We start from the raw sequence: 25050 nt of genomic DNA, 5'->3' as shown, positions 1-25050 counted from the left end.
TAGCTTGAAGAAGGGGATTTCATTAGGATGAACCAGATAACAATACATAGCATCCCTATATATATTAGCTAGTGAATTCACAACCCTAAAAGCACAATACATAGCATCCCTATATATATCAGCTAGTGAATTCACAACCCTAAAAGCATCTGACAACAAAACTCTATCCAAGTCAATTTTGTTTCTTTATGGCTCGAGCTGCCACGTCTCTCCAGTTGGTAGTGTGGTCCTCACCAACAGCTGGAGTAGCCTTGGATGTTTCTACTTGGGGAGCAGATCTCTTTACTTGCTTATCCTTCATGTATGGAGCTGCACAAGCATCTTCAGCTATTCCGCTAACACGCCCCCTCAAACCAAGTGTGGATTGAGACACAACGCCCAGCTTGTTGCGCAATCTCACGTAGGGTTGATGACTAAGAGGCTTGGTCAAAATGTCTGCAATCTGATCCGAAGATGGAACATTCCGAAGATCAACTTCTTTGGCTAAAACCTTGTCTCGAACAAAATGCACATCAAGCTCAATGTGTTTAGTCCTAGCATGAAGGACTGGATTTGATGCTAATGCAATAGCACTCAAGTTATCTAACCAGATTACATAGCAACCTGCTTTCTTAATTTTCAGTTCGGTGAGCAGATAATTTAACCACGTGACTTCAGAGGCAGCCTGTGACAAACTTCTATATTCAGCCTTTGTGCTCGATCTAGCAACTATTGTCTGTTTCTTTGCACACCAAGAGATCAAGTTTTGGCCAAAGAATGTGCAATATCCACTTGTAGATCATCTGTCATCATAATCAGATGCCCAATCTGAGTCAGAGAATGCAACAACTCTGCCATCGGATGCTTGAATATGAATTCCATAGTCAATGGTGCCAGAGAGATACCTCAAAATTCTCTTTACAGCTCTCCAATGGGTATCAAGAGGGGCAGCCATATATTGACTCACTCTGTCACTGCATAGTTAATATTTGGTCGTGTAATAGTAACATATTGAAGAGCTCCAACAGTGCTCCTATACATTTTCTGATCAGACAGAGGTTCACCAATGGTTTTACTCAGCTTACAACTTGAGACCATAGGAGTAGGGCAGCCTTTAGCACCGGACATATTAACTTTCTTCAAAAGATCTTGCACATAAGTAGCTTGGCAAAGATGAAGACCAGTGGTTGTCTTCATTACTTCCACACCAAGAAAAAGACTAACACTCCCAAGATCTTTCAATGAAAAATGAGTATTAAGTTAGAGAAATGACAGTCTTGATGGCTGAACTGGAATTTCCTGTCACTAACATATCATCAACGTATATGAGCAAATAGATAACATCTTCACCTTGGTGTCTGAAAAATAAGGGAGCATCAGCCTTGGATTGAGAAAAACCAAGAGTGATCAAGACTGAATGAACAGTATAGAACCAGGCCCTAGATGCTTGCTTCAATCCATATATAGCTTTATTTAACTTGCAAACAAGATGAGGGCCTCCTTGTTCAAATCCAGGAGGTTGTTTCATATAAATGTCTTCTTCCAGAGATCCGTTCAAAAAGGCATTATTGACGTCAAGGTGAGTAACTGTCCAACCATGAGAAACAGCAAGACTCAAGATCAACCTAATGGTAGTTGGCATCACAACTGGACTGAAAGTCTCATTGTAATCAAAACCAGGCTGTTGAGAGAAACATTGAGCCACTAATCTGGCTTTATGCCTAGCAATACAACCATCAATATGCATCTTTAGTTTAAAAACCCAAGTACATCCAATGAGATTTTTACCGGGTGGAAGAGTAGTGAGAGTCCAAGTACGATTTCTGAGAAGAGCAAGAAATTTCGATAACATAGCAACTTTCCATACAGGAATAAGAATAGCTTCAAGAACACTTCTAGGAAGGAGATTATGAGATACAGATAATTTTACTCAATAAATTTTATAATGGAGTTCACAAATCATACAAAATAAATAATTAATACTAATAATTTATATAAAATAAATTACATATCAATTAACTTTTTGAACTAATTATTTGATAAAACTTTGCATCATTACATCGGGGAGTGATCAATTACTAACTAATTAGCAATCTCAAATTAAGACTAAATCTTAGCCATTAGATTAGAAGATCTAGTGGTTGAAATAATACCACATGGATTATATTTTTAATTAAGAAAATTAATAAATAAAATTAGAGGGTATTAATGTCATTTTCTTCTCATTAAAATCATCTTAAAACTTTAAATTTACGTAACTCTCTCGATTTAAATTATTTTTTCGCAAAAAATATATCAAATTAAAGATAATTTTATAAGGATTCTAACGAGATATCAATTGCATATGTTCCGACGACGTTCGGATGATGAAATTTGATATTTTTTATTTTAGTTTTCGTAAATGTTGATAACCAGATTTTTATCAACAAATACATTAAAAAATCTCAATAAAACCATGTAAAAATATCAATAAATATGTGTTGATATTTTCGTGTACTAGTGTTGATATTCTTATGTGTTGATATTTGTAATACACTATGTTGATATAAAAAAACATTCACGAAAATTATCATATGATAACATAATGACGATATTACCCTTTTGTTGATATTTTGTCTACTATTTATTGAGATTCGTAAGATTTAATCTCATCCACTCATTTTAAAATCTAAGAATGGAAATTTGGTCTTGATTTTGGATTAGGATGTTATAAGTATTATAATATGATCCACGTTACATTTATACATATAATAATTAATTAGCCTATACCATTGATTTTTATTAAGTTTAATTAGCCCATCCCATTAATTAGCCCATGCCATTAAATATATTTTAAACCTAATTTACTCTCTCTCCCAGCGCCGTATCTTCTTCTTCCCCTTCTCTCCGCTTCTCTATTTTTTCGCTCTCTGCTCTGCATCTCAAATATCCTCCACAACTTCTTCAACCATCTACAACTCTCCAAAATCACTGCTTCTATTCAAAAATACAAAGGATGAGAGGGCCAATTGCAATTTCCAGGAACTTCAAAAAGTGAAATGCAGTAGCTACAGTGCTACTGCATCGTTGTCGTAACACTATTCCAAAAACGCAAAAAAGGATGATTTGGGATGCGTTTTGGAGTATGATTGGAGGTGTTTTCCACTGCAAATTTCCGTTTTTCAGCATCGTTGGAGATGCCCTGAGACCATCTCCAACCATTTACACCAAACTCAAACCCATTTTTACAGTTCTGTCACATCAAACAATAATTCTACTCCAACTATTTACACCAAACTCAAAACCCAAAAGAATATTTCATATTCCCCTACTTTTTTAACTTTTCAATCTTAACTACATATTTATTTAAATTACACATTCACCCCACAACACTTTGTCAATAATTTTTCAGATATAATTAAATAATTTGATACAATTATTATAATAATATACTATTATATTTATATATATTAAGTATATTATGCGTTCAATAAAAAATACATTAAATATTGTACTATTATTTAATTTATTGTATTATACTATTAAACACTAATATTACAATTCATACTCAATAAAATAACTAAATACTCAATAAATTATTATTTAACCCATGCCATTAATTAGCCCATCTCGTAATTAACTATATTAATACTACTAAACCTACTTTTCTCTCAATCCCATCGCCGTTGTTCCCCATCTATGTAATTTCCCCTTCTCCCCATCGCCGCTACTCTTCTGTGCACGGACCAAATAATTTTCAAATAAAAAAGATATATTTAAAACTAATTAAATCAAAATAAGATTATATAGAAAAAATGTAAAACATTATTGCAAATTAAGAATAGAAACTATTTAAATATTGTATTCATAAGATTATAAACAATTAGAAAACATTATAAACAACACCAAAACATATTTCTACTTATACATCTTTCAATCCACTATAATGAAACATTTCATAATAATAATAATAATAATATTGAATGATATAGATAAAATATCAGTTATTAGGGTAGAAACAAAGGGTATGAGGAAAGAAATAGAAATAGAATAGGATATACAAACAAAGAATTGAGAATTACTAAATACCAAAGCAAATAAAGAAAATTATTTGAAAATAAATACATAGTTCATTTTACAATCGTTCAACAAAACATAAGTATTCAATCACGCAAAAACAAAATCATTAGAAACATTTTTTTCAAACCAGTAATTCATTCATTTTGAAAGACTTGTAAAAAACATTAAGAGTAGAATCGCTTCTGCTATTAAAAAAAATGCTCATAAAAACTCTACTTCTATTAACATATTTATAAAAGAAAATAGAAAACATACACTACCAAATGTTATGAATAATGCAATAGTTCAATAGAAGAATTTTAATTTTTGGTTATCATAATAATTTAAACAAAGTTTAACGATAGAAAATAGTAGTTATTAACGTAGTAGGGATGTAATCAATTGCTAACTAATTATCAATCCAAAATTGAGATCAATTTTTAACCATTAGATTAGAAGATCTTGTGGTTGATATAATGTCAAGTGTAATATATTTTAAATTTAAATAATTATTAATTAAATTAAAAGAGTATTAATGTCAAGTAGTAATTATAACTAACTACTTTCTCTCTCCTCAAAATTATCTCAAATATTTAAATTTACGTAGCTCTCTCAATTTAAATTATTTTTTCGCAAAAAATATATTAAATTAAAGATAATTTAATAAGGATTCCAACGAGATCTCAATTGCATATGTTCCGACGATGTTCGGGTGATGAAATTTGATAAATTATATTTCAATTTTCGTACATGTTGATAAGCAGCTTTTATCAACAAATGCAACAAAAAATCTCAATATATTGTAGGAAAAATCTCAATATTATGCATGTCCAATCTCAATAAAAATGTGTTGATATTTTCTTGTCCTTGTGTTGATATTCTAATGTCATATTGTTGATATTTGTAATACACAATGTTGAAATAAAAAAACACCCACGAAAATTATCATATGATAACATAATGACGATATTACCCTTTTGTTGATATTTTGTCTACTATTTATTGAGATTTGTGAGCTTTAATCTCATCCACTCATTTTAAAATCCAAGGGTGGAGATTTAGTCTTGATTTTGGATTAGGGATAAGCATTAGAATAAGATCCTTAAAGTAGTATACCTATAGACATTAAACCTTACGTAAATACAAAAACTAAAAGAATTCAATCCAAATAATAAAAAAAAAACCTCCACATTAATAAAAAAGATGACGAAACAAAAGTGCTCTCATCTGCAAGAGATGTGTCAAGTTCATCACGAACAACTTCACTTATAATAATAGGACTTTCAACGGATCAACCAACATCGGCTTAAAAAAATGTATTAGTACATTGAAATTAAATAATATATAATTAAGAGATTACTTCTATTAAAAATGTAGCTAAACCTAAATATTCTTATTAAGTTTTAAAATTTAATATAATAATTCAATTAAAGCATAATAGAGTTATAAAGATATACTTCCGAAAAAATGGTACAAAAATAATTTATAGAAGTGCCAACGGATCAACCATCATCGGCCCGTGCATAGCTCGAGGGCCAAATAATTTTCAAATAAAGAAGATATATTTACAACTAATTAAATCAAAATAAAGAATTTATATAAAATATTAAATAAACCAAATTCGAAATATATAATAAAAATAAATATCATAATTAATATAAAAATTAAATACAATAATTATAAGAATAGTAGAATGTAAAAAACATTATATAATGGCCCAATAAACATTAAAACATCTACCCAAGAAAAGAATAACATTACACAATAGCCCAAGCCAATTTATGTAAATAGGCCTATAATGCTAAAAATAACAGGCCCAAACAATGAGCCCCAAACAAATATACTACACTAGCGAGTAGCGAGACTTCCACTCCAATCCGCCGGGAATTCCAAACCACCTAATCGCCGACGTCGGCGGCACAAAACTCAGCCAACAAAAACTTATCCACGCCGTTCCAAAGATTTTAGAGCTGAACGACTACCAAATCGAATCTCAAACACATAACCTATTCGATTTCCCCTTCTCCCTTCTCTGTATTTTCGATTTCATCCACTAAGTTAATCTATGCCAACTCCTTCCCACAGTTAATCCAACGATTTAGACCTAAATGACTACCACTCTCTCTCTTCATCTCAATCGCTTCGCCTCTATCTGTCCACACTATTCCCCTCTCTTCTTCCTCAATAGGTCGCTCACTTGCTCGATTAGCCTGCCCTCTCACAACACCCGCGCCATATTCAGCCCTACTCACCGCAATCCACCTAGGTCCTTTTGTGTTTCAGCCTCTGCTTCTCAAGGTACAATCCCATTCCCTCAAAATCGGCATTTTTGTCTGTTCAACGCGTGTTTAGAACTTCAATTACGAAACTTATAGAGCTCTAATTGTGAAATGCAACTATTGTCTATTTAGAATTTAGTTCAGGTTTCACCTATTTCGGATACCAAAACATGTTCAAGGCATTGAATTCGTTTCCAGTAACTTCTTTAGAATATGATTTGATGGAACTTTTAGCGTATTATATTAGGTTAAGCTAGTATAAAACAAGTTCAACTCGCAGTCAAGCTGTACTCCTAACTCTGTTGTACTCCTTCAATTCCGCCTTAATAGAGGCGTTTCATTTTCTGCACTCGCTTTGGAAGAATAATAAAGTGGATAAAGAGTAAAGTAAGAGAGAGAATAATGTATAGATGATCTCTCTCTTACTTATTCTTTCACCACTTTAACTATTTATTACTACCTTCGACTCCAATAGGAGTCACATTTGGTGTGGGCACGTATTTTAAGAAATTTAAAGAATAAACTAGTGGCCTGTGGGTCCCACTCATATATATTAGTTTTATAATAAAATATATGTGGAATAAGTTGGTGGAATGTGAGGCCTACTTACCATTTATGGTAAAAGAAATGTGGCTCTTATTGTGGGATGGAGGTAGAATTAACGAGTGCAGAAAACGAAACGCCTCTATTAACATGGTATGGAGGGAGTATTTATCAAGATTGATATTGTAACTTGGTCTTCTATTTCTAGTGTTTTTTTCACAGCTTTAGTAATGTTTCATTCACAAACTAGGTTGATATTTTGATTCTCTTATCTAAACTTGGATGCAAATTTTATAGTTGAGTTCAGATGTATTTGGAAAAAATGCTTAAGAAGTATTTTTTTCTGTAATGTTATTTGCAGAATCGAATAATCACAGGGATGGATCGGAGGAAATATATGAGGTGATTGTAGTTGGTGGTGGGCATGCAGGATGTGAAGCTGCACTTGCATCTGCTCGTCTAGGAGCAAAAACACTTCTTCTCACTCTGAACATTGACCGAATTGCATGGCAGGTTATTATCAAGTCCCACCTTTTCTGATTGTTGAATATTTATCATCACTTGTTTCTGAACTGATTCGTTGTATCATGTGCTGTCTGCCATTCAATTTTGACTATGTATTCTCAAATGTTAGCTTTGAGATATATATTCCAGTTGAGTTCTTGAATTCAATTAGCATTTATTATTAGTAGTCTGTTTTCAAGAAGTTATGTTGCTTATTATCCCAAAGTGATGTGTCTAAGAATAATGTGACCCATCCACCCAATAATGCAATCGCTCACCCTAGACTCTGACCCATTCCTGACCCACTTACACAGAATTTAAGTATAATTTTGCAACTTTTTCAGCCTCTACTCTCACCCTACCACTCTGAAAAAATTATTTATACCCTAGGCAATTTTTTTTTTCTCTCAATTCATTTTGAAATGGTATATTAGGGGAAGGTTTACTCTTTATTGTTGGACAAAAGTTTTATTATGTGTTAGGTCAACTAATGCAGGTGTAGTTGTGAGGGATACAAACTTCAAAGGCTGTATTTGTCATTTTCAAAGAAGATGAGAAGTCTTGCACTCAAGACTTTGATAATTATTTATTGTTAAAACAAGAATAAACATGGGACAACAAAGAAGATGAGTGACATCTTTGAGCCTGTAGAAAGCCTGAGATATGCAGCTCCTGCAGAGCAGTCAGCGGTATTTATAGTTATAAATAGAGGCACATTAAGATACTTCTTAGGCTTCTGGATTGCATTAACAATAGTGTCCATGCACATTGCATGTAGCTCTAAAACTATTTATGGTTACCAAAAAGATGAGAAAAAATCATTATTAAGGTCAAACAGGCAATTTAACAACGCAGCGCTCTTGGGTGCAATGGTAAGACTAATATAGTTGAATACAGCCCTGATATTAAGGTCAAACAGGTAAATAAACGATGCTGCTGGGTGCAATGGTAAATAAACAAATCATTGTTCATGGTATCTTTTTGAGGGAAAATGATCATATATGTGCTTGAGATTCACATTATTTTTGCCCTAAGTTGAGTTGAATACAGCCCTGCAATCCAGCTGTTGGTGGACCTGCAAAGTCTCAACTTGTACATGAAGTGGATGCACTTGGTGGTGAAATGGGAAAAGTAGCAGATAGGTAAACAATTGGACCTTTAATATTAGTATTGTTTAACATTAAATTGACCATGATCATTGTGTGATGCTCTTGTTGTACATGATGTTCAAGTAGAATACAAAACGTGTGTGCGTGTGTTGGTAGTTAGCCTAGTGGTAGAGTAGTTAATGCCTAAGGCCAAAGGTCTCGGGTTCGAGTCCACCGTGACGTTTCCTTTAAATTTATGTTCATTTAACAATTAAAAAAGAATACCAAACGTAAAATGCATATCAGTTGATTGGCATGGCGTTCTTCCACTTCCTTTTAGCTATTCCATACTATTTTGGTTTACGAAGATCGGTGTAAATTGTTTTCTTCTGATTAGTTTGTAAGGGAAATGACTTCCTAATTAGTGTATTATGTTTCATAATTCTTTCGCATTTGGTAACTGTCAAATCCACTTGGAGGAAGGCTGGAAGCCAACAGTTATGTTTTCAAATGCTGAAGTTTCTAGTATACTGAAATGAATGCCTGACATTGAATGAGGAATAAAAGGCCTCCGTGTGAAGTTATGAACTTTCGTGATCAGAAATATTTAACAGACTAGTCCATGAGAGAAAATAAATGAGTACTTAGAGCACTGAGGTGTGATTGAGTAGGCATGTTTTATCTGGCTAGTGCCACAACATCATGCACTGAACTAAATGGACATAAGATATACCTGTCTGATGTAATGAGTAATGAATAAGTTTCTTCAATATGATGAGTTGATGACAATAAGAAATAAGATTTATACAGGGTGTTCCTATTTCACATGTGTGTTTCTGATTGGTAGACAATGCTCCCTATCTCTTTTGCAGCTGTTTATTATACGTAAATGAGTGGATATGATGTCTATATTTCAGGTGTTACTTGCAAAAGCGTATATTGAATCTCTCAAAGGGTCCTGCTGTCAGAGCATTACGTGCTCAAACTGATAAACGGGAATATGCTTTTGAAATGAAAAAGATTGTGGAAAGGCAAGTTCATCCATCCTTCCGTGATGAGAGATATCAATGAAGTGCACTTACGAGTAAACTTGACTTATTTCATCTGTGGTTCACTAATTGCGTTGTACTAGATATTGCTTCGTCTGTATGTCATTTACGTTGAAATTTTTGCTGAAGAATTATTATAATGCTGTAATACAAGGGTAGAGCTTCATGTTTGATCTGAGATGTCACTGTTATTTGTTGCTTTCATTGTCTAACTATCGGTTCATATGCTCAGTACTCCTCACCTTTCCATTAGAGAAGCAATGGTGACGGATGTATTGGTGGGGAAGAATGACAGTGTAGAAGGCGTTCTGACATTCTTTGGCATGAAGTTTTATGCACCCTCAGTTGTTCTCACTACTGGCACCTTCATGAGTGGGAAAATCTGGGTTGGCAGAACTTCTATGCCTGCAGGAAGAGCTGGTGAATCAGCTTCACATGGCCTTACAGAAAATCTACAGAAGCTTGGATTTGAGACAGACCGGTTAAAAACTGGAACACCTGCACGGGTAGATTCTCGCACAGTGGATTTCTCCGGAATGGAGCCTCAACATGGAGATGAAGAGGTTATGCAACTAAATTTCATATATAGGTTCAATAGTTTAATGGGATGTAGCTTGAAACTGTTTTTTGGTAAACTGTTTACATTTTATGGCCAATGTGACGTGGGTTCGTACCTAAACTTATACCTTTACACTATAATGCAGTTGGCTTAAGAAAAAGACAGCAACTGCAGAAGACAGATGTAGGCAGTTGGGTTATTCAAATATCTTAGTTCATTCAGATATTCCTAATTTTGGACCACTGATGTTATATATTGACAAATCTTCCTAGTGTCTTATCTCTAGTTTTATTAATAATGGATTGATGGATTGATATTCAAAATTCTGGTTGCATGTTAGGGTTGAATCACCTACAGGTCTTGTTTACCTGATGTTACCATACGTAACTTAGGTTGGCCCCAGACTTCATGGCCACCCAGCTTAATTCTTATGTTGTTAAGTCCAATGCCTAAAAAGTTCAGCTTTTTTTTAATATTTTAAAATTAAGCTATAACTTTGTAATGGTGAATATGGCAATTGATCTGTATGACTCAGCAGTTGAATTTGGACCAAAAATGGTAACTCTAACCACAACGTCATAATAGCTGTTTGTTATATTCTGTCTCTGACTCTGTTGGTTTGAGCTTAATTATCAGCTAAAGCTTCCAAAATCTTATTGGGTGGCTGTGCTTGTAATAGATACCTTAGGTATTTAAAACTCTTTTTAATGATCAACAGGTAAGCTGGTTTAGCTTCGATCCTGATTACCATATTGAAAGGGAACAGATGTGCTGCTATCTGACACGTACTACAAAGGAAACTCATCAATTAATAAAAGATAACTTGCATGAGACCCCAACCTATGGAGGATGGGTGGAAGCTAAGGGACCTCGATACTGCCCCTCTATTGAAGACAAGGTTAGGATGATGTAGATACCTTTTGATGTATCTCTGCCTTCTTTTCTTTGCCATTCAGAAATTGTGTGCATGTTACTTATAGATAAATGTGATACAGAATGCATGAACCTGCGTATTAGATTTTCTTTCATATTGTATCTATAATTCTATATTTTCCTAAAGTTGTTGTGTAACATCTTTCTAGATTGTCAGATTTCAGGACAAGGAGTCTCACCAAATATTTCTAGAACCAGAGGGTCGGACAGTGCCTGAACTGTATGTACAGGTTATTAGGCTTTACCATTGTCTTCCAATTCTTCGTTTTTTTACATACAAGTATATGGGCTTCTTAAACTTCTTAAGAAAGGTAAGCAGTAATGTATAGAGACATATAGAAGAAGAGAATATGCTGTATATTCATTATTCACAATGCGAGTCTCCCATATATATAGGGAGTGGAGAGATAGGTTTTCATCTAGGTTAAATCTATTCCTCAAATAACAATTAGGAAATCCTAGATATACTAATGAATTGTAGGAACCAATATATATGATAATGGTTTTCTTTTTTAAGATAAGAAAATGACAGGATCTACTATCGCTTTTTGCATGTCCTTGGAAATTTATTGTAGGTACAAACTCTCCCACTTTGTGACCTATATTTGCCATTATGAACACCAATCGTAAAGAATATTTCTAGTGGAACATCTTTCAGAGAGATGATCCACTAATTGACGGAAGAATAAGTAATTTGACTCATTCACATCCAGATCATGAATGCTTGGAATCCATACTATGCAGGGAGACATTGCTTTTGCAAATTTGAATTGAAGGATGGTATAGAATTGGTCTGTTTTTATCATCATATCCATAGTTAGTGCGTTCATCATAGTTAGCAGTTCCTGCTCCATATCAAGGTCACAATCAATAATTCAATTTGTCACTACTCAGTAGCATTAAACTATATTGACAAGAGTATTGATCAACTGCTAATAGATACGCGTCAGAAAATGATAATGTGCCTAGGAACTACTCTCTACTTGTTTAGTCACGCTTTTGTTTTTGCTATTTCTGCAACTTTTTGTTGAACCTGTTTTTTTGTTTGGAACACTTCTCTATCTTATAGGATACAGTATTCTGGGCAAGTAAAGGGGGTGTTAGTCACATTTTTTTGTTGGAAAGCAAATTGTTAATCTACGTTTGTACAGCCTTGACGAAAAAGTCATCTTTAAACATAAATTATATCCTTTCTGGACTTTTTGGTGTGTGTACTGACATGTGGGTGGGTTGGGCGATGCTTCTTATCATGCAACCATTGGGCTTATCTTACGCAACCCGAAGTTGATCTATTAGAGATAATCATCATGCCTTCTTACCTAACAGGGATTTTCCACGGGCTTACCGGAGAGACTTCAGCTACCACTGTTGAGGACTTTACCTGGACTTGAAAACTGTTCAATGCTGAGGCCTGCTTACGCTGTGGAGTATGATTACTTGCCAGCACATCAGTGTTTTAGGTCCCTCATGACAAAAAAAATTGAAGGACTATTTTTCTCGGGTCAAATAAATGGTACAACTGGCTACGAAGAAGCTGCTGCGCAGGTATTTTACAACTAATATGATGTTGATGTGCTTGTTCGTCATCTATAAAGTATTATATAATTTTCAGTACCTTATCTGACAGGGCATCATTTCCGGAATAAATGCTGCGAGACATTCAGATGGTAAATCTTTAATTGTCCTGGAGAGAGAAAGCAGTTATATAGGAACTTTGATTGATGATTTGGTGACGAAGGACCTCCGGGAACCGTATCGGGTGTTGACAAGGTAAAGATCTATATCCCATCCACACTCATTTTCTACAGACCACCTCCTTACAAAGAATAAAAATGAATTTATAAGGATGATAATCCCTAAGAACCAGCTTGAGCTCAATATATCAAGCCCTCTATCGTGTAACTAATCTTTCTCATTCATTAGTCATTAACTAACTACCGGAAATAGATTGTTGATTATATAGCCATGCTTCTTCTCCTAACTGAACAACAATCAGTTACTCTAGCTTCAACTGGTCTCTCATTTGCATTCACATCTTTGGGAGAGTGGTATTCGCATGGCTAGCTCTGATACTAATTTTTTCTGTTGAATAGTGGAGTAGAATATATTCAATATATTTATTATTTACTTTATTGTTTGAACTATTTATTATTATTTTTTTGCTACAAATTTTCAGCCGCTCTGAGCATCGCTTGCTGTTGCGATCTGATAATGCTGATAGCCGCCTCACACCCCTTGGACGAGATATTGGTTTGATAGATGATGTGCGTTGGAAGATCTACCAGGACAAGCAGGCTCGTATCTTGGAAGAGAAAAATCGACTCAAGACTGTCAGAGTTTCAGGTTGGTCTTTATGCTTTTATTCCCGAGTATCCACAGACATTGTATGATGATTGTAAAGTTGATACCTTGTTGAAAAATAGATAAAAGAAGGTCCTCATCTCTTGACAATGGCTTGTTTATGCACACACCGTTATGTAGATATCTATCTATCCACAACTCTACATACTTTGTTGTCATTCATGAATCATGATCAATATTTGTTTTGCTGATTGTCTTGAAATTTATACGTGGTTGGAATCTATAGGAGAGGACATTCCGAGAAGCCATAAACAACTTGCTAGATGCAAAACCAAACCACCAGTTCTTGGAATTAATCCTTTCACAACTTACAAAGTCAAACACCTCAGCCAAGAATCTTCCGTTGCATAACTTCTGAATGTTTAAGTAGTAGAAAATTTTGCTAATATTTGTGAAGGGAATGATGACAAATAGTATTTTTAAATTAACTCAAAGGTTATATTCTGTAAAATTGGCGTGGTGGCTATAAATACTGTACCCTTTATGTGTGCTTTCAGGCGGAGATCTTGCTGCTGAAGTCACAGAGGTTTCTTCTCAGCCTGTGAAGGAATCATCTACACTGGAAAGCCTCCTTAAGAAGCCCCACGTGCAATACAAATTGTTTGACAAGCATGGATATGGAAATGCTCTATTATCTAGGATGGAAAAGGAATGCGTAGAGATAGATATTAAGTACGAAGGCTTCATCATACGTCAACAAACCCAACTGCGGCAGGTAGAAAACTGAAGCATGATAAATTATCTTTTAACACTTAGCGGGCTTGTTTCTCTCTGTATTGTCTTTCCCGTGTCAGTGCTTGCATACACGTACCAGGAGATCTTTTATAGTCTATATATTTGATTTCACTGAATTAGAAAATCTGATTTTCTTTTGTTAATTGACTTTGTAGATGGCTCAACAACAGCACAGACGCCTCCCTGAGGACCTCGACTATTATGATATGACAACTTTGTCACATGAAGCACGTGAGAAACTGTCTAAGGTATTTTCCTTATTGATTGTAGTTATGCTATTTCTACCTACAAATTAATAGCTTTCACATTTTTCCCTGTTCTTCAAGTCACAGACAAATAGGCAGTGAACAGCATAAATTGCTTATTTGCTTTTTCCTTAATGGTTTTGGGTAGGATATGTATTGATGCTCAAATAAATTGCTTCGTCGATACCACGTAACTAGAATTTTGCACATCCTGCAAGAAGTAGGATTGTTATGATTACAGATTAGATGAAACCAACTATAGAAGTGTGAATGGTTGTTTGTTTTTATCGCCAGATGACTTGTTTCTTCCCCTCCGAATAAAGGATAAACGAGTTGGTCAGCTATCAACACGATTTAACTCATTTTTGACATTTGATATCTCCATTTCTGCAGGTGAGGCCGCAAACAATTGGGCAGGCTAGTAGAGTAGGTGGAGTAAGCCCTGCTGACATCACTGCACTTCTCATAATCCTAGAATCAAACCGGAGGAAGGCTCAGGAACGAACGCAACATCAAATAATCACCTCTACTCTGGCTAGTGAGAAGCAAGAAATGTCGGAGGCACACTAAACTATTCAATGTTAAAATCATAGTATCTTGTAAATGACAAGTCTGGTTTTGATCGGGTAAAAGTAATTCTGGAAGAGCTTTTGCACCTCTGCTTTTCACTGTTATTATAATTTATGCTGTGTAGCTGAGCCAGCTCTGTACATTTTCATGAGGCCATATTATTTGTATAGTGGTAACGTTTATTTTCTTAGTCACTACATATATTATTTATCGTGTATTTGTTAAAATATGGGATCTTAATTGCCAAGTCCAAAATTTTGAAATCAAAGTGTCAAATCAATCTTATGATTCTATGCATCTATATCTATACATATATAAAAGACGAGTTTTAAGACGTTTTGAATAATTATTTTATGCAAAGGATGTTAATGCTATAAAGTAAAATTATTAAATGGCCTTTCATTTTGAAGCCATTTAATTTATGTAACTGTCACTATTTTTAGATATTTTTTAAATGATTTTGGCTAAACAATATGGTGTGGGGAGTTTTGAAATAAATTCAGCCTAAAATTTGTAACTGGCACAATTATTTTTAAAATAAATTTGTGAATGTTACGCGCAATATGGTTTCTTCATATGTTTGACTTTATTATCATATTATATTTATATTTATATTTATATTTATTATCATTATAAGCAATGTATAAATGGTTACACTAATTAAGGAGTAATATACTAATATTTATTATCATTATCATTATCATATTTATATTTATATTTATTATCATTATAAGCAATGTATAAATGGTTACACTAATTAAGGAGTAATATTATAAGTGCTAATATAATTTCATCACAATAAACACCGTAGAATGGTTACAATTAATATTAAATAATATAATAAATATATACTCCACAAATTAGCTTAGCTGATTAGAAGAATTGTATAGTATAGTAATAGTATATTTTATTAATTATTAATTATTAATGGAATAAAGTCAAACATTGTTTAGTCCACAAATTGTTAGTATTACATAATTAATGTAATTAGCGTTACACTAATTTGTAACAGCCGCATCATTAGAAACGTACTAAAAATTATTGAAATAGATTCTTTATATATTTTGACTATAAATATGTGTCATTCATAAGTTTATGAGTTGCTTCTCCAGTTAAACTTCTCAATAGAATTTGTAGTTTGTAATGACCAAACTCGGAGACAAGTCAAATGTCGTCAGCTTGGAATGCATTTCCAAGACCGCATGGTAGGTGTTTTGTCATTTCTTATCTTATCAGTTTCTAACTTTGTTTTGCTATATCACAGCTTATTTCATTGCTTTTATATGATTATGATGGATCTTGCTATTACGCAGGATATTGAGAAGTTCAATATTGTCGGGATGTTGCCAGCGTATATAGGAGAAACGATGGAACTTAGAACGTTTTTAGTAGAATATTTTATGCGTGATTGAATTTGTTGTTCATACCTATTTTAATTTGAAAATTGTACACACTCTTTGAGTTAGGTATCATAAGATCTTTAGACTTATTTCGAGATTACTCATATTTGTTAGGATCCTATTTTAGAATATTGGTGATGCTTTATGTATATGTTTTTGAATATTATTAAATTAAAGTCAAGAAATTCAAATGTGTTATAAAGATAATATTTATTACTCCCTTCGCTCAACAAAAATATGCACTTTTGGTTAGATATGAGTTTTAATCCACAATTGATCAAGTAAGAGAGAGATAAAAAGAAAAAGTTAATAAAGTATTATTAGTGGAGAATGAGTCACATCTTATTAGAAGACATTTAAAATTAAAAAGTGTATATTCTTGTGTGACAGGAGAAGTAGTACATTTTTTATACAATTTCTCATTCAGCAATAATTTATCATAAGCGGTTCGAACTTTTTGACATCTTAATTAAATATGTGTATAGACTTCTAAAGTTACTTTATTTATGTTTTTGGAATTGAATTTAAATTGTGCTTGGTTGATTTCTAAAGTTGCGTAATTAGGTTTTTGGAATTGTAACATTTAAATTGGTTTATATACTTGTGATTTTTAATCCTTAAATAATTTAATAATATCTGATTTTAAGTAATTAATTCAAAATATGAATTCACAATGATGAAATTAGTCGAGTCGCGCATCGCACGGGTGTGATACTAGTTCTCCTTAAAATGAAGGATTAAGAGAATCCCGAAGTTCAATTTAAAGTGAAAATCATTCTTCTTGGTGTTAGCATATACAGTAGATACATTACAAAGAAATGCAAAACTTACCCCATCTAATGTGAATTACCAGTTTACAATACCTTCTCAAACTTTCATTGTCAGCTATAATTTACAAACCACCATTATCCAGCAACCCTCAGCTTATGATGGATGTGTGGCATAAAAATGAAATTTACATTCATCATAAGACAATGGAAAAAGGCAGAATCATTATTTTCCATCCTCATCGTTCATGTCTAAGAGCTCAAATAATACTCTTTAACTACCATATACTGGAAATGTTGCTCATATGATCCAACAACGAGTGAAAGTGTAGGTAATTACCAGAATCTGCGAACTAGAACTGCAAAACATAAGTTTCCAGAAGAATATTTAGCTTACACTGACTATTTGGTAGCTTTATCAACAGATGGCGGCTTGGGTTTCGATGAACCATATTTTACTGATCTCTCTGCAACTTCAGCAGAAGTAGACGCCTCGTCACGCTGTTTGCGGATCTTCTCTTGAAGAGCTCGAACTCTGTCTTCAGTTTTGCGCAGAGCTCTCCACCTGTAGGTCAGCCATAAACCAAAACCTCCGTATACAAGAATATAAGAGCCCCATACATAGGGGTAAGCCTCGACATCTTCTTTGGTTTTCCTATACCGCTCTTCAATTTTCCGTAACCACCCAACAGGCACAGGTTGCTCATTTTCCGTTCCAGTTAACTGCTCTTTTGCTTTTGGGTTGGTTGTCATCTCCTGGTTCACTCTGCCATAAATATTACTAATACTGATCACTTTATTTTCACAATATCATTTAATCCCATAAAAAAATACACTCACTCACAAATCACAATAGACCAACAAATAGAAAGAGAATGCATCCCAAATGGCAAATATTCCATGTAAAAAACAAGACTAACAGCAACAGCATGCTGACAAGAAAATCAAATACACAAGTCCAAAAACGTTGGAATTCTCTTTTCAAGTAAAAGGACGAATCCCAGATTATCAAGAACACACCAAATGAAATTTCCTTTTTGGTTCGTCCTCTAAAAATATAAACTTTCTATTTAAGGAAATTTCTCTCTCTCTCTAATGACGTGGGTCCATTTTCCACTATCACACTTTTCTTTCTATATCTCTCTTTGTTAACCAATCTTGCATTAAAACCTGTGTCGTTTCTAAAGTTTCTATTTTTAGAAGACGGAGGGAGTATCATTTATAAATTCCAAAAGAAACTTGAGAAGTTCAATTAATCTGGTCATCTTCCTGAAAGTAAAATTTCCCCCACTCCCTCACAAAAAGAAAGCTTCTATTATAGGGGTGATATCAATGGACATGACGATCCACACTTTCCAAATCAACACATTTTAAGCAGCATAGAAGCTATGTAGCTGGAAAAAAAAAAAAAATCAACAAACTCAAACAATTACGTATCTGAGCTAAATATATAAGGAGTTGGAAAATTAATGCAATAAACCCTAAGCCCTTATTCTCAATGCTAAATCCTAAATCCTAGCAATAAAAAGTGGAGCATCATTGCAGTCTCTCAGTCAATTTACTCGTCCAGATTTCTGTAATCGAAGTGAAGGCAAAGATCTATTTCATGGGTGATGTATATTTGATCAGCCGAAAAATGAACAAGAGAAAAATGTAATGCAAGCGAGAGAGGAGAGGAGAGGGGGTTTGGTTTACCTAGATTGATTTTCGGATTTCAGAAGCAAAACCCTGCAACAATTTGGGTATTAGTTTTGTGTATAAAACTCTTCGAGTGATTTAAGTTATTTTCTATTTTAATAAAAAAATTAAAATATTTAATCACTCTTACTTTATCTCATCATACTTCTTTCTAACACAATTTCTTAATTTTAATGCCAAAAAATTTTGACCCAACTTAATTGGAGACAAAAGGTATTTTTTTTTAGAGTAAAGGCCAAAATTGATCCTAAACATATGCTCATTTTATGATTTTGGTCATATACTTTATGTTTTGAATTTTTGCATCCTGAACATTTCAACTCGGCTCACAGTTGGTCCTACACTCACAATTCCGTCAATTTTTAAACGATTTTAATCCGATTTTGATGGTTTTAACAGTCCCATTCGAGTTAAAATCGGGTTAAAACCGTTTAAAAATTGACGGAATTGTTAGTGTAGAATCAATTGTGATCCGAATTGAAATGTTCAGAATGCAGAAATTCAAAAAATAAAGTATATAATCAAAATCATAAAATGAACGTATGTTCAGGATAAGTTTTGACCTTTATTCTTTTTTGTATCATTTTCAAATCTCTATTTCTAAAAGGATTAGCAATGGAAGGGCCCTTCCATTCCACATCAGCATTTGGCCAAAGGGTCTATCTCCCTGCAATGAAATGGCCCTTCCAGAGGGCCCTCCCATTCCATTTCATTTCTACCTCATTACTATTTTGTTTTAATTTTTTTGCACTTCTATATTTGATATGTTATCAAATTAAATAAATTTAAATGCAAAAATCATATAATACATGAAATAAATATTAATTGAACTCAAATATGTGACAATTTATTAAATAATTAGATGAAAACTTAAATATGTGACAACTGGGGAGTAATCAATTGCTAACTAATTAGAAATCCCAAAGACCAAATTTTAGCCATTAGATTATGAAATCTAGTGGTTGAAATAATGTCACGTGGATTATATTTTTAATTAAGAAAATTATTAAATAAAAATAAGGGGTATTAATGTCAATTCCCTCTCATTAAAATCATCTTAAAACTTAAAATTTACGTAACTCTCTCGATTTAAATTATTTTTTCGCAAAAAAAATATCAAATTAAAGATAATTTTATAAGGATTCCAACGAGATTTCAATTGCATATGTTCCGACGACGTTCGGATGATGAAATTTGATATTTTTTATTTTAGTTTTTGTAAATGTTGATAACCAGATTTTTATCAACAAATACATCAAAAAATTTCAATATAATGCATATAAAATCTCAATAAAACCATGTAAAACTCTCAATAAATATGTGTTGATATTTTCTTGTACTAGTGTTGATATTCTTATATCATATTGTTGATATTTGTAATACACTATGTTGATATAAAAAAGAGTAAAGGCCAAATGTGGTCCCTAACATATGGCCGTTTTATCAATTTGGTCCTTAACATTATCTTTTTGATTATTTGGTCCCTCAAAATAAACTCGGACCCGAATCGGTCCTCACTTAACAGAACCGTCAAAAAATAGACGATGACAACAATTTGACTATATTAAATTATTAATGGTAATTAATTATACCTAATTATAATTCTTTTCCTATTAGCAAAATTGGAAAAAAGATAGTATCAGTTGCAAAATGAAATGAATAATTTGTAATTTAATAGGAATTAAGAATTATAATTAGGTATAATTAATTACCATTAGTAATTTAATATAGTCAAATTGCGGTCATCGTCTATTTTTTGACGGTTCTGTTAAGTGAGGACCGATTCGGATCTGAGTTTATTTGTGAGGGACCAAATAATCAAAAAGATAATGTTAAGGACCAAATTGATAAAACGGTCATATGTTAGGGACCACATTTGGCCTTTACTCTATAAAAAAACACTCACGAAAATTATCATATGATAACATAATGACGATATTACCTTTTTGTTGATATTTTGTCTACTATTTATTGAGATTCGTAAGATTTAATCTTATCAACTCATTTTAAAATCTAAGGATGTAGATTTGGTCTCAATTTTGAATTAGGGTGCTATAAGTATTAAAAGATGACCCTGTGACAACTTATTTATTTAGGGATGCTAAAAAACTGATACTATTATTTATTTAATAAATTTATTAGCCCACTGATAAGTCCAATTAGAATTAATAAAAGAAGTTTAGTTCACCATAATGGTTGGCTGATGAGGCTGATGGGAAAGGCCCTCCCATCGGCCAACCATTGTTAATGCTCTAAGTAATGGAGCAAATAGGAAATACTCCCTTTGTTCCCAAAGAATATACACATTAGGTTTGACACGAGTTTTAATGTAATATTGGTAAAGTAAGAGAGAAGTAGAGAGAAAAAGTAATTAAATTTAAAGTATTGTTAGTGGAGAATAAGTCTCGCCCTATTAGAGTGAAAAGACTTTCTAAAATTAGAAAATGCATATTTTTGTAGGACAGGCTAAAAAGGAAAGAGTGCATGGGGTTGACTCTCTCTGTGTTCTTGTACAGTAGGTGATTTCATATAATTTTATTTTGTATAATAAGTGGAAAAAATTAAATTAAGAGAAAATATAAGATGAAATAATTACTCCATATTCTTTGAACAATAATATAATCGAGCTAGAATGAACAAAGATATGGCCATTTCCCGCGCTCAAGAGTAGAAATCCCTATTTCTCCCAATTACAGAAACCTAATTCTCAACACGCAGAGAAATTCATGGCGGCAAAAGTGTTTACTGGCGCGAATGTGTGCCTGTGGCCGAGTCTGGTTCCACCTGAGGTCTTCGACGCGCTGCACGACGTGTTGAACTTCAACGGCGCCCAGGTTTTCCTCAGCTGCGATCCCTCCCGCAATGGACCCAACGACTATCACGTCATCGCCTCGCCCGACCATGTACATAACTTTATCTGCTTTAAGGGAAATTTGAACTGCAGTTGCATTGGAAATTAACTGAGTTCATTTTTTTTTGTTGTTGTAATGTAATTTTGCAGGAGAAATTTGAGTATCTTCGATCCAAGGACTGTAATTTGCTCGGTATGTTTGTACGCTTATGAAACAAATTTGAATCATATGTTTAAAAATGTTTTTGGGTAATTTTCGTGTATAGAGAGCTAAGCTTCAGTGTTGTAAAACTCATAGTAGGTGATGCAGTAAACCGCTTTTCATGCTTAACATCTTAGGTTAATTTGCAGTTTTTTTACTTTAGCTGGATCTTGGTTACTACCAGGTCCTCAGTGTGTGTTCTGTGCGAAAGAGCGCCGGAAGCTACCTAATCAGGGGTACACTTGCTGCATTGCATTTGATGGTGTAAATATAGTTGCATCTGGTTTTGACAAGGATGTAAAGGTACGGTGCCACTTAGCTCCTCCAATCCGTGTAGAGTAAAATAAGGGTTATTAGCATCCGTTCTTTTATTCTTGATTGAACATCAACTGAACTGTGTGTATGTCCGTCTTGTTGTCTACAATTAATTGTATTTTATAATTTACAACATTGTTTTTGTGAATTGTTACGAGTCTTGATATATTTGTGGTTCACGAGCGCTTAGAAGATTATGCTCTCCTTGTGGACGTATATCTCATGCTTAGCATACCAAATTATGTAACATGTTCTGCAGCTGTACAACCATCATCTTAACTTTCTATATTACCTATAATCTTGAATTTTCACATACCTCATCTTTTTGATTACTTACAAGCTATTTGTAAAACTGTTTTAGAATTGCATGTGCTGGAAACCTTTTTTAGGAGTTTACATTTCATTGTTATCACATTCACCAAGGGCAGTGTAACTCACCATCTCAAGTTTTTTCCTATTATTATATACTTTCAATATCTATTTCACATATTATATATGTTGCACATGATGAATTTTAGTTTATCGAAATGACTTGTAGGACGCCATTCGAAAGAAGGTCAATGCCATGGGAGGACAGGTGACGAAAAAAACATCATCAGATGTCAGTTTCATACTTGTGAAGGATGTCCTAGTCGAAAAATACAAGGTTTCCTTTTACTCTTTATTTTTCTAGTCCTGGAACTCATTGTGAACCTTTTAGTAACTTGTATATGAGGTTAGGGATATGACTGTAGTTAGCTAACTTCATAGACTTGATGTTTGCAGTTTAAGTCTTGTTAATGGATATAAAATGTAATATAAGGACCCAAGATACAACCTTATCATTAAAATCATGAATTGAATCCAAAGACAAGAGTTTTAGTTGTGTTTAATTATTTTATGACATCTTGTTCAATATTGAATATGATTTAGTTATTTTGTTTGATAGTTTGTTATGAGTTTATAATTTTCTGCTTTCTTTAATCTTCTGATAGGGGAATAGGTGTAATTCATATGCTTAATTGTGATGCATCATTAATCCATCAGTGTTGCTAGGAGTGTAGGGAGCAGAGAGATGGGGCGCTCTAATAGCCGAATTCTGTTTATATCTTTACCTTTAACATACTAATCAATTGAGTAGTATATTGTTTGAATGTTTTTGAAAATATAAAAATGCTTATTTATACAAATCAATTAGGTGGATGGATTTTGGTGTGAAAGGGCAATTTTTTATGTTATTTATTATACTATTTATGTACTAATGTCTAATTATGGTTTAAGATAGTTAACTAAGTATAAAAATACTTTACATATTTCAGAAAACTAAAAAAAAACTGGGTGAAAAACAATGAATTCACCTAGGGGAAAGAACAAAAAGTTGAAACAAGTTAAAGTAAAAGCAGCCATGCAGTGCTCCGCATCAATTTTAGAAACCAAGAGGCTGCACCTGTGTGAAAAGTCACACCCATAGTCCCTCCAATCACCCTGGCTGCCCTAGTTGTCTCGGCTGCAATCCCCTCGGTCACTCCAGTCGCCCTGACCGCCCCAGTTGAACAAAAGAAACTCCTAAGAGCGTTATGTCGCATGGAATGGATAAAGTATTAGATATTATAAATAACAAAAATTAGAGGATTAAACTATTTATGAAATAATATATTTTCATTTATATTTATATACATTCAATTACATAAAATAATATATTAATATATTAAATAAATATATACATTCAAATTTCCCTACACTTATTTTTGAAAATTTCAAATATAAAGATGAAATTTTAAAAATAGAAATTTTTATAAAAGTTTAGAATAAATATAAATAAAATTATAATTAAGTTTGAAAGAGAATATAAGTAGATGGTCTTAGGCCGAGCTTGGGCTGGTTTTCATGTGGTCATGGGCTCAAGCTGGGCCTAAGGTTGAAAATTGGCCCTGATTGGATCTCATTTCAACTTAGGAGCTCAGCCTAGGCCCACTTTGTTTTGCTAATGAGCTCGGCCCAGTTAAAACTCTATTCCAACTATAAAAATTAAAAGAGGGAACATCTTTTTTTGTAACACCCCGACTTTTTGTTCCTTTTAAGTTTGTTTTGATAGAACGTCGATTGTGTAGCCGAAATTTTTTGCCTTCAATTATTTTCGATGTTCGATGGAATAGGATGGAGTTTTTATTATTGAAATTGGGCTACGATCTTTTTCTTTAATTTTATCAAGCCCAATTCTTTTTCATTCTTTCAAAAGCCCAATTCTTTTCTTCTTGAGAAAACCCACGAGCCCATATCAGTTTACAACCAAGTCAGTCTTTTTGTCGACACAAAATTGTTACCGGAAATCTCTCCAACACCCTGCAAAATCTCAACAATTAGAGATTAACCGTTTTTATGCATGTATGTCTTCCTCAATCCCACGATCTTTCTAGACATAATTTAAATAGCAAGAAAAGTCAAGAGCAGAGAGGGATAAGAGAAAGTAGGCGGCGAGTTCTTTCTGAAATTGAGAGCAAATTGAGAGAGAGGTCGATAGGCGATGAGCGGCGGTGGCATTCCTCGACCTAACAGTGATGAAAAAGGAGACACAGAGGCGGCGCTGCATCTACTGCACAGCAGCGGCAACCCTGAATGATCAGCAACGACGATGGATGGTGATGGCGGCGTGGCTCCTAGCGGGCCAGAGCAGCGGCGTGAGTGGATACCGTCAACGGCGCTGAAGCCACCATGTTTTCGATGGAGACAAGAGGAGGAGATGGGGAGGACGATGGTGCAGGCATCGGGTGCGAACAGAAGCGACCACGGCTGCACGGCGACACGATCTGCAACAAGTTTCGGAATCAAGAGCAGCAGCAGCTCCTGCTGCGTCGTGGCATTGGCGGCGGTGGTGCTGTGCTTTTCCAGCGAAAACCAGCGAAGGAGAAGAGAGAGGGACGGCAACTTGTCGGAGACGGCATGACATCGCTGCGG

The 25050-nt window shown here is 33.8% G+C and overlaps 2 protein-coding genes and 1 pseudogene across 2 annotated transcripts; 2 read left to right on the top strand and 1 right to left on the bottom strand.

Moving 5' to 3' along the window:
• Positions 1 to 25050, top strand: part of LOC125211089 (protein SUPPRESSOR OF NPR1-1 CONSTITUTIVE 4-like) — a 31220-nt pseudogene that overhangs the window by 2034 nt on the left and 4136 nt on the right.
• LOC125214846 (uncharacterized) lies at positions 5880 to 15073 on the top strand. Its single transcript, XM_048116031.2, has 13 exons — positions 5880 to 6315; positions 7201 to 7352; positions 8394 to 8485; positions 9349 to 9462; positions 9713 to 10043; positions 10758 to 10937; positions 11122 to 11202; positions 12299 to 12517; positions 12600 to 12742; positions 13149 to 13315; positions 13831 to 14048; positions 14224 to 14316; positions 14707 to 15073. The coding sequence occupies exons 1-13, from the start codon at positions 6126 to 6128 to the stop codon at positions 14881 to 14883; spliced, it is 2157 nt and encodes a 718-aa protein (XP_047971988.2). The 5' UTR covers positions 5880 to 6125; the 3' UTR covers positions 14884 to 15073.
• On the bottom strand, positions 17103 to 18793 carry LOC125216846 (uncharacterized). The gene is made up of 2 exons (XM_048118621.2): positions 18746 to 18793; positions 17103 to 17816 (listed from the first exon to the last, which is right to left on the bottom strand). The coding sequence occupies exon 2, from the start codon at positions 17801 to 17803 to the stop codon at positions 17453 to 17455; it is 351 nt and encodes a 116-aa protein (XP_047974578.2). The 5' UTR covers positions 17804 to 17816; positions 18746 to 18793; the 3' UTR covers positions 17103 to 17452.

Source organism: Salvia hispanica, chromosome 3 (genome assembly GCF_029641045.1).
Source record: "Salvia hispanica isolate PSC_SH4W2 chromosome 3, Shi_PSC_v1, whole genome shotgun sequence".
NCBI classification, from domain to species: Eukaryota; Viridiplantae; Streptophyta; class Magnoliopsida; order Lamiales; family Lamiaceae; genus Salvia; species Salvia hispanica.
Note: the sequence above shows the minus strand (reverse complement) of the source record. Positions and strands in the feature narration are given on the sequence as shown.

Excerpts from the sequence above, each read along its gene's own strand:
- LOC125214846 (XM_048116031.2), top strand. The coding sequence starts at position 6,126 with ATGACTACCACTCTCTCTCTTCATCTCAATCGCTTCGCCTCTATCTGT. Across the intron at positions 11,203-12,298 it reads TGCCTGAACTGTATGTACAG|GGATTTTCCACGGGCTTACC; the intron begins GTTATTAGGCTT and ends CTTACCTAACAG. Across the intron at positions 13,316-13,830 it reads CAAGACTGTCAGAGTTTCAG|GCGGAGATCTTGCTGCTGAA; the intron begins GTTGGTCTTTAT and ends GTGTGCTTTCAG.
- LOC125216846 (XM_048118621.2), bottom strand. The coding sequence starts at position 17,803 with ATGACAACCAACCCAAAAGCAAAAGAGCAGTTAACTGGAACGGAAAAT.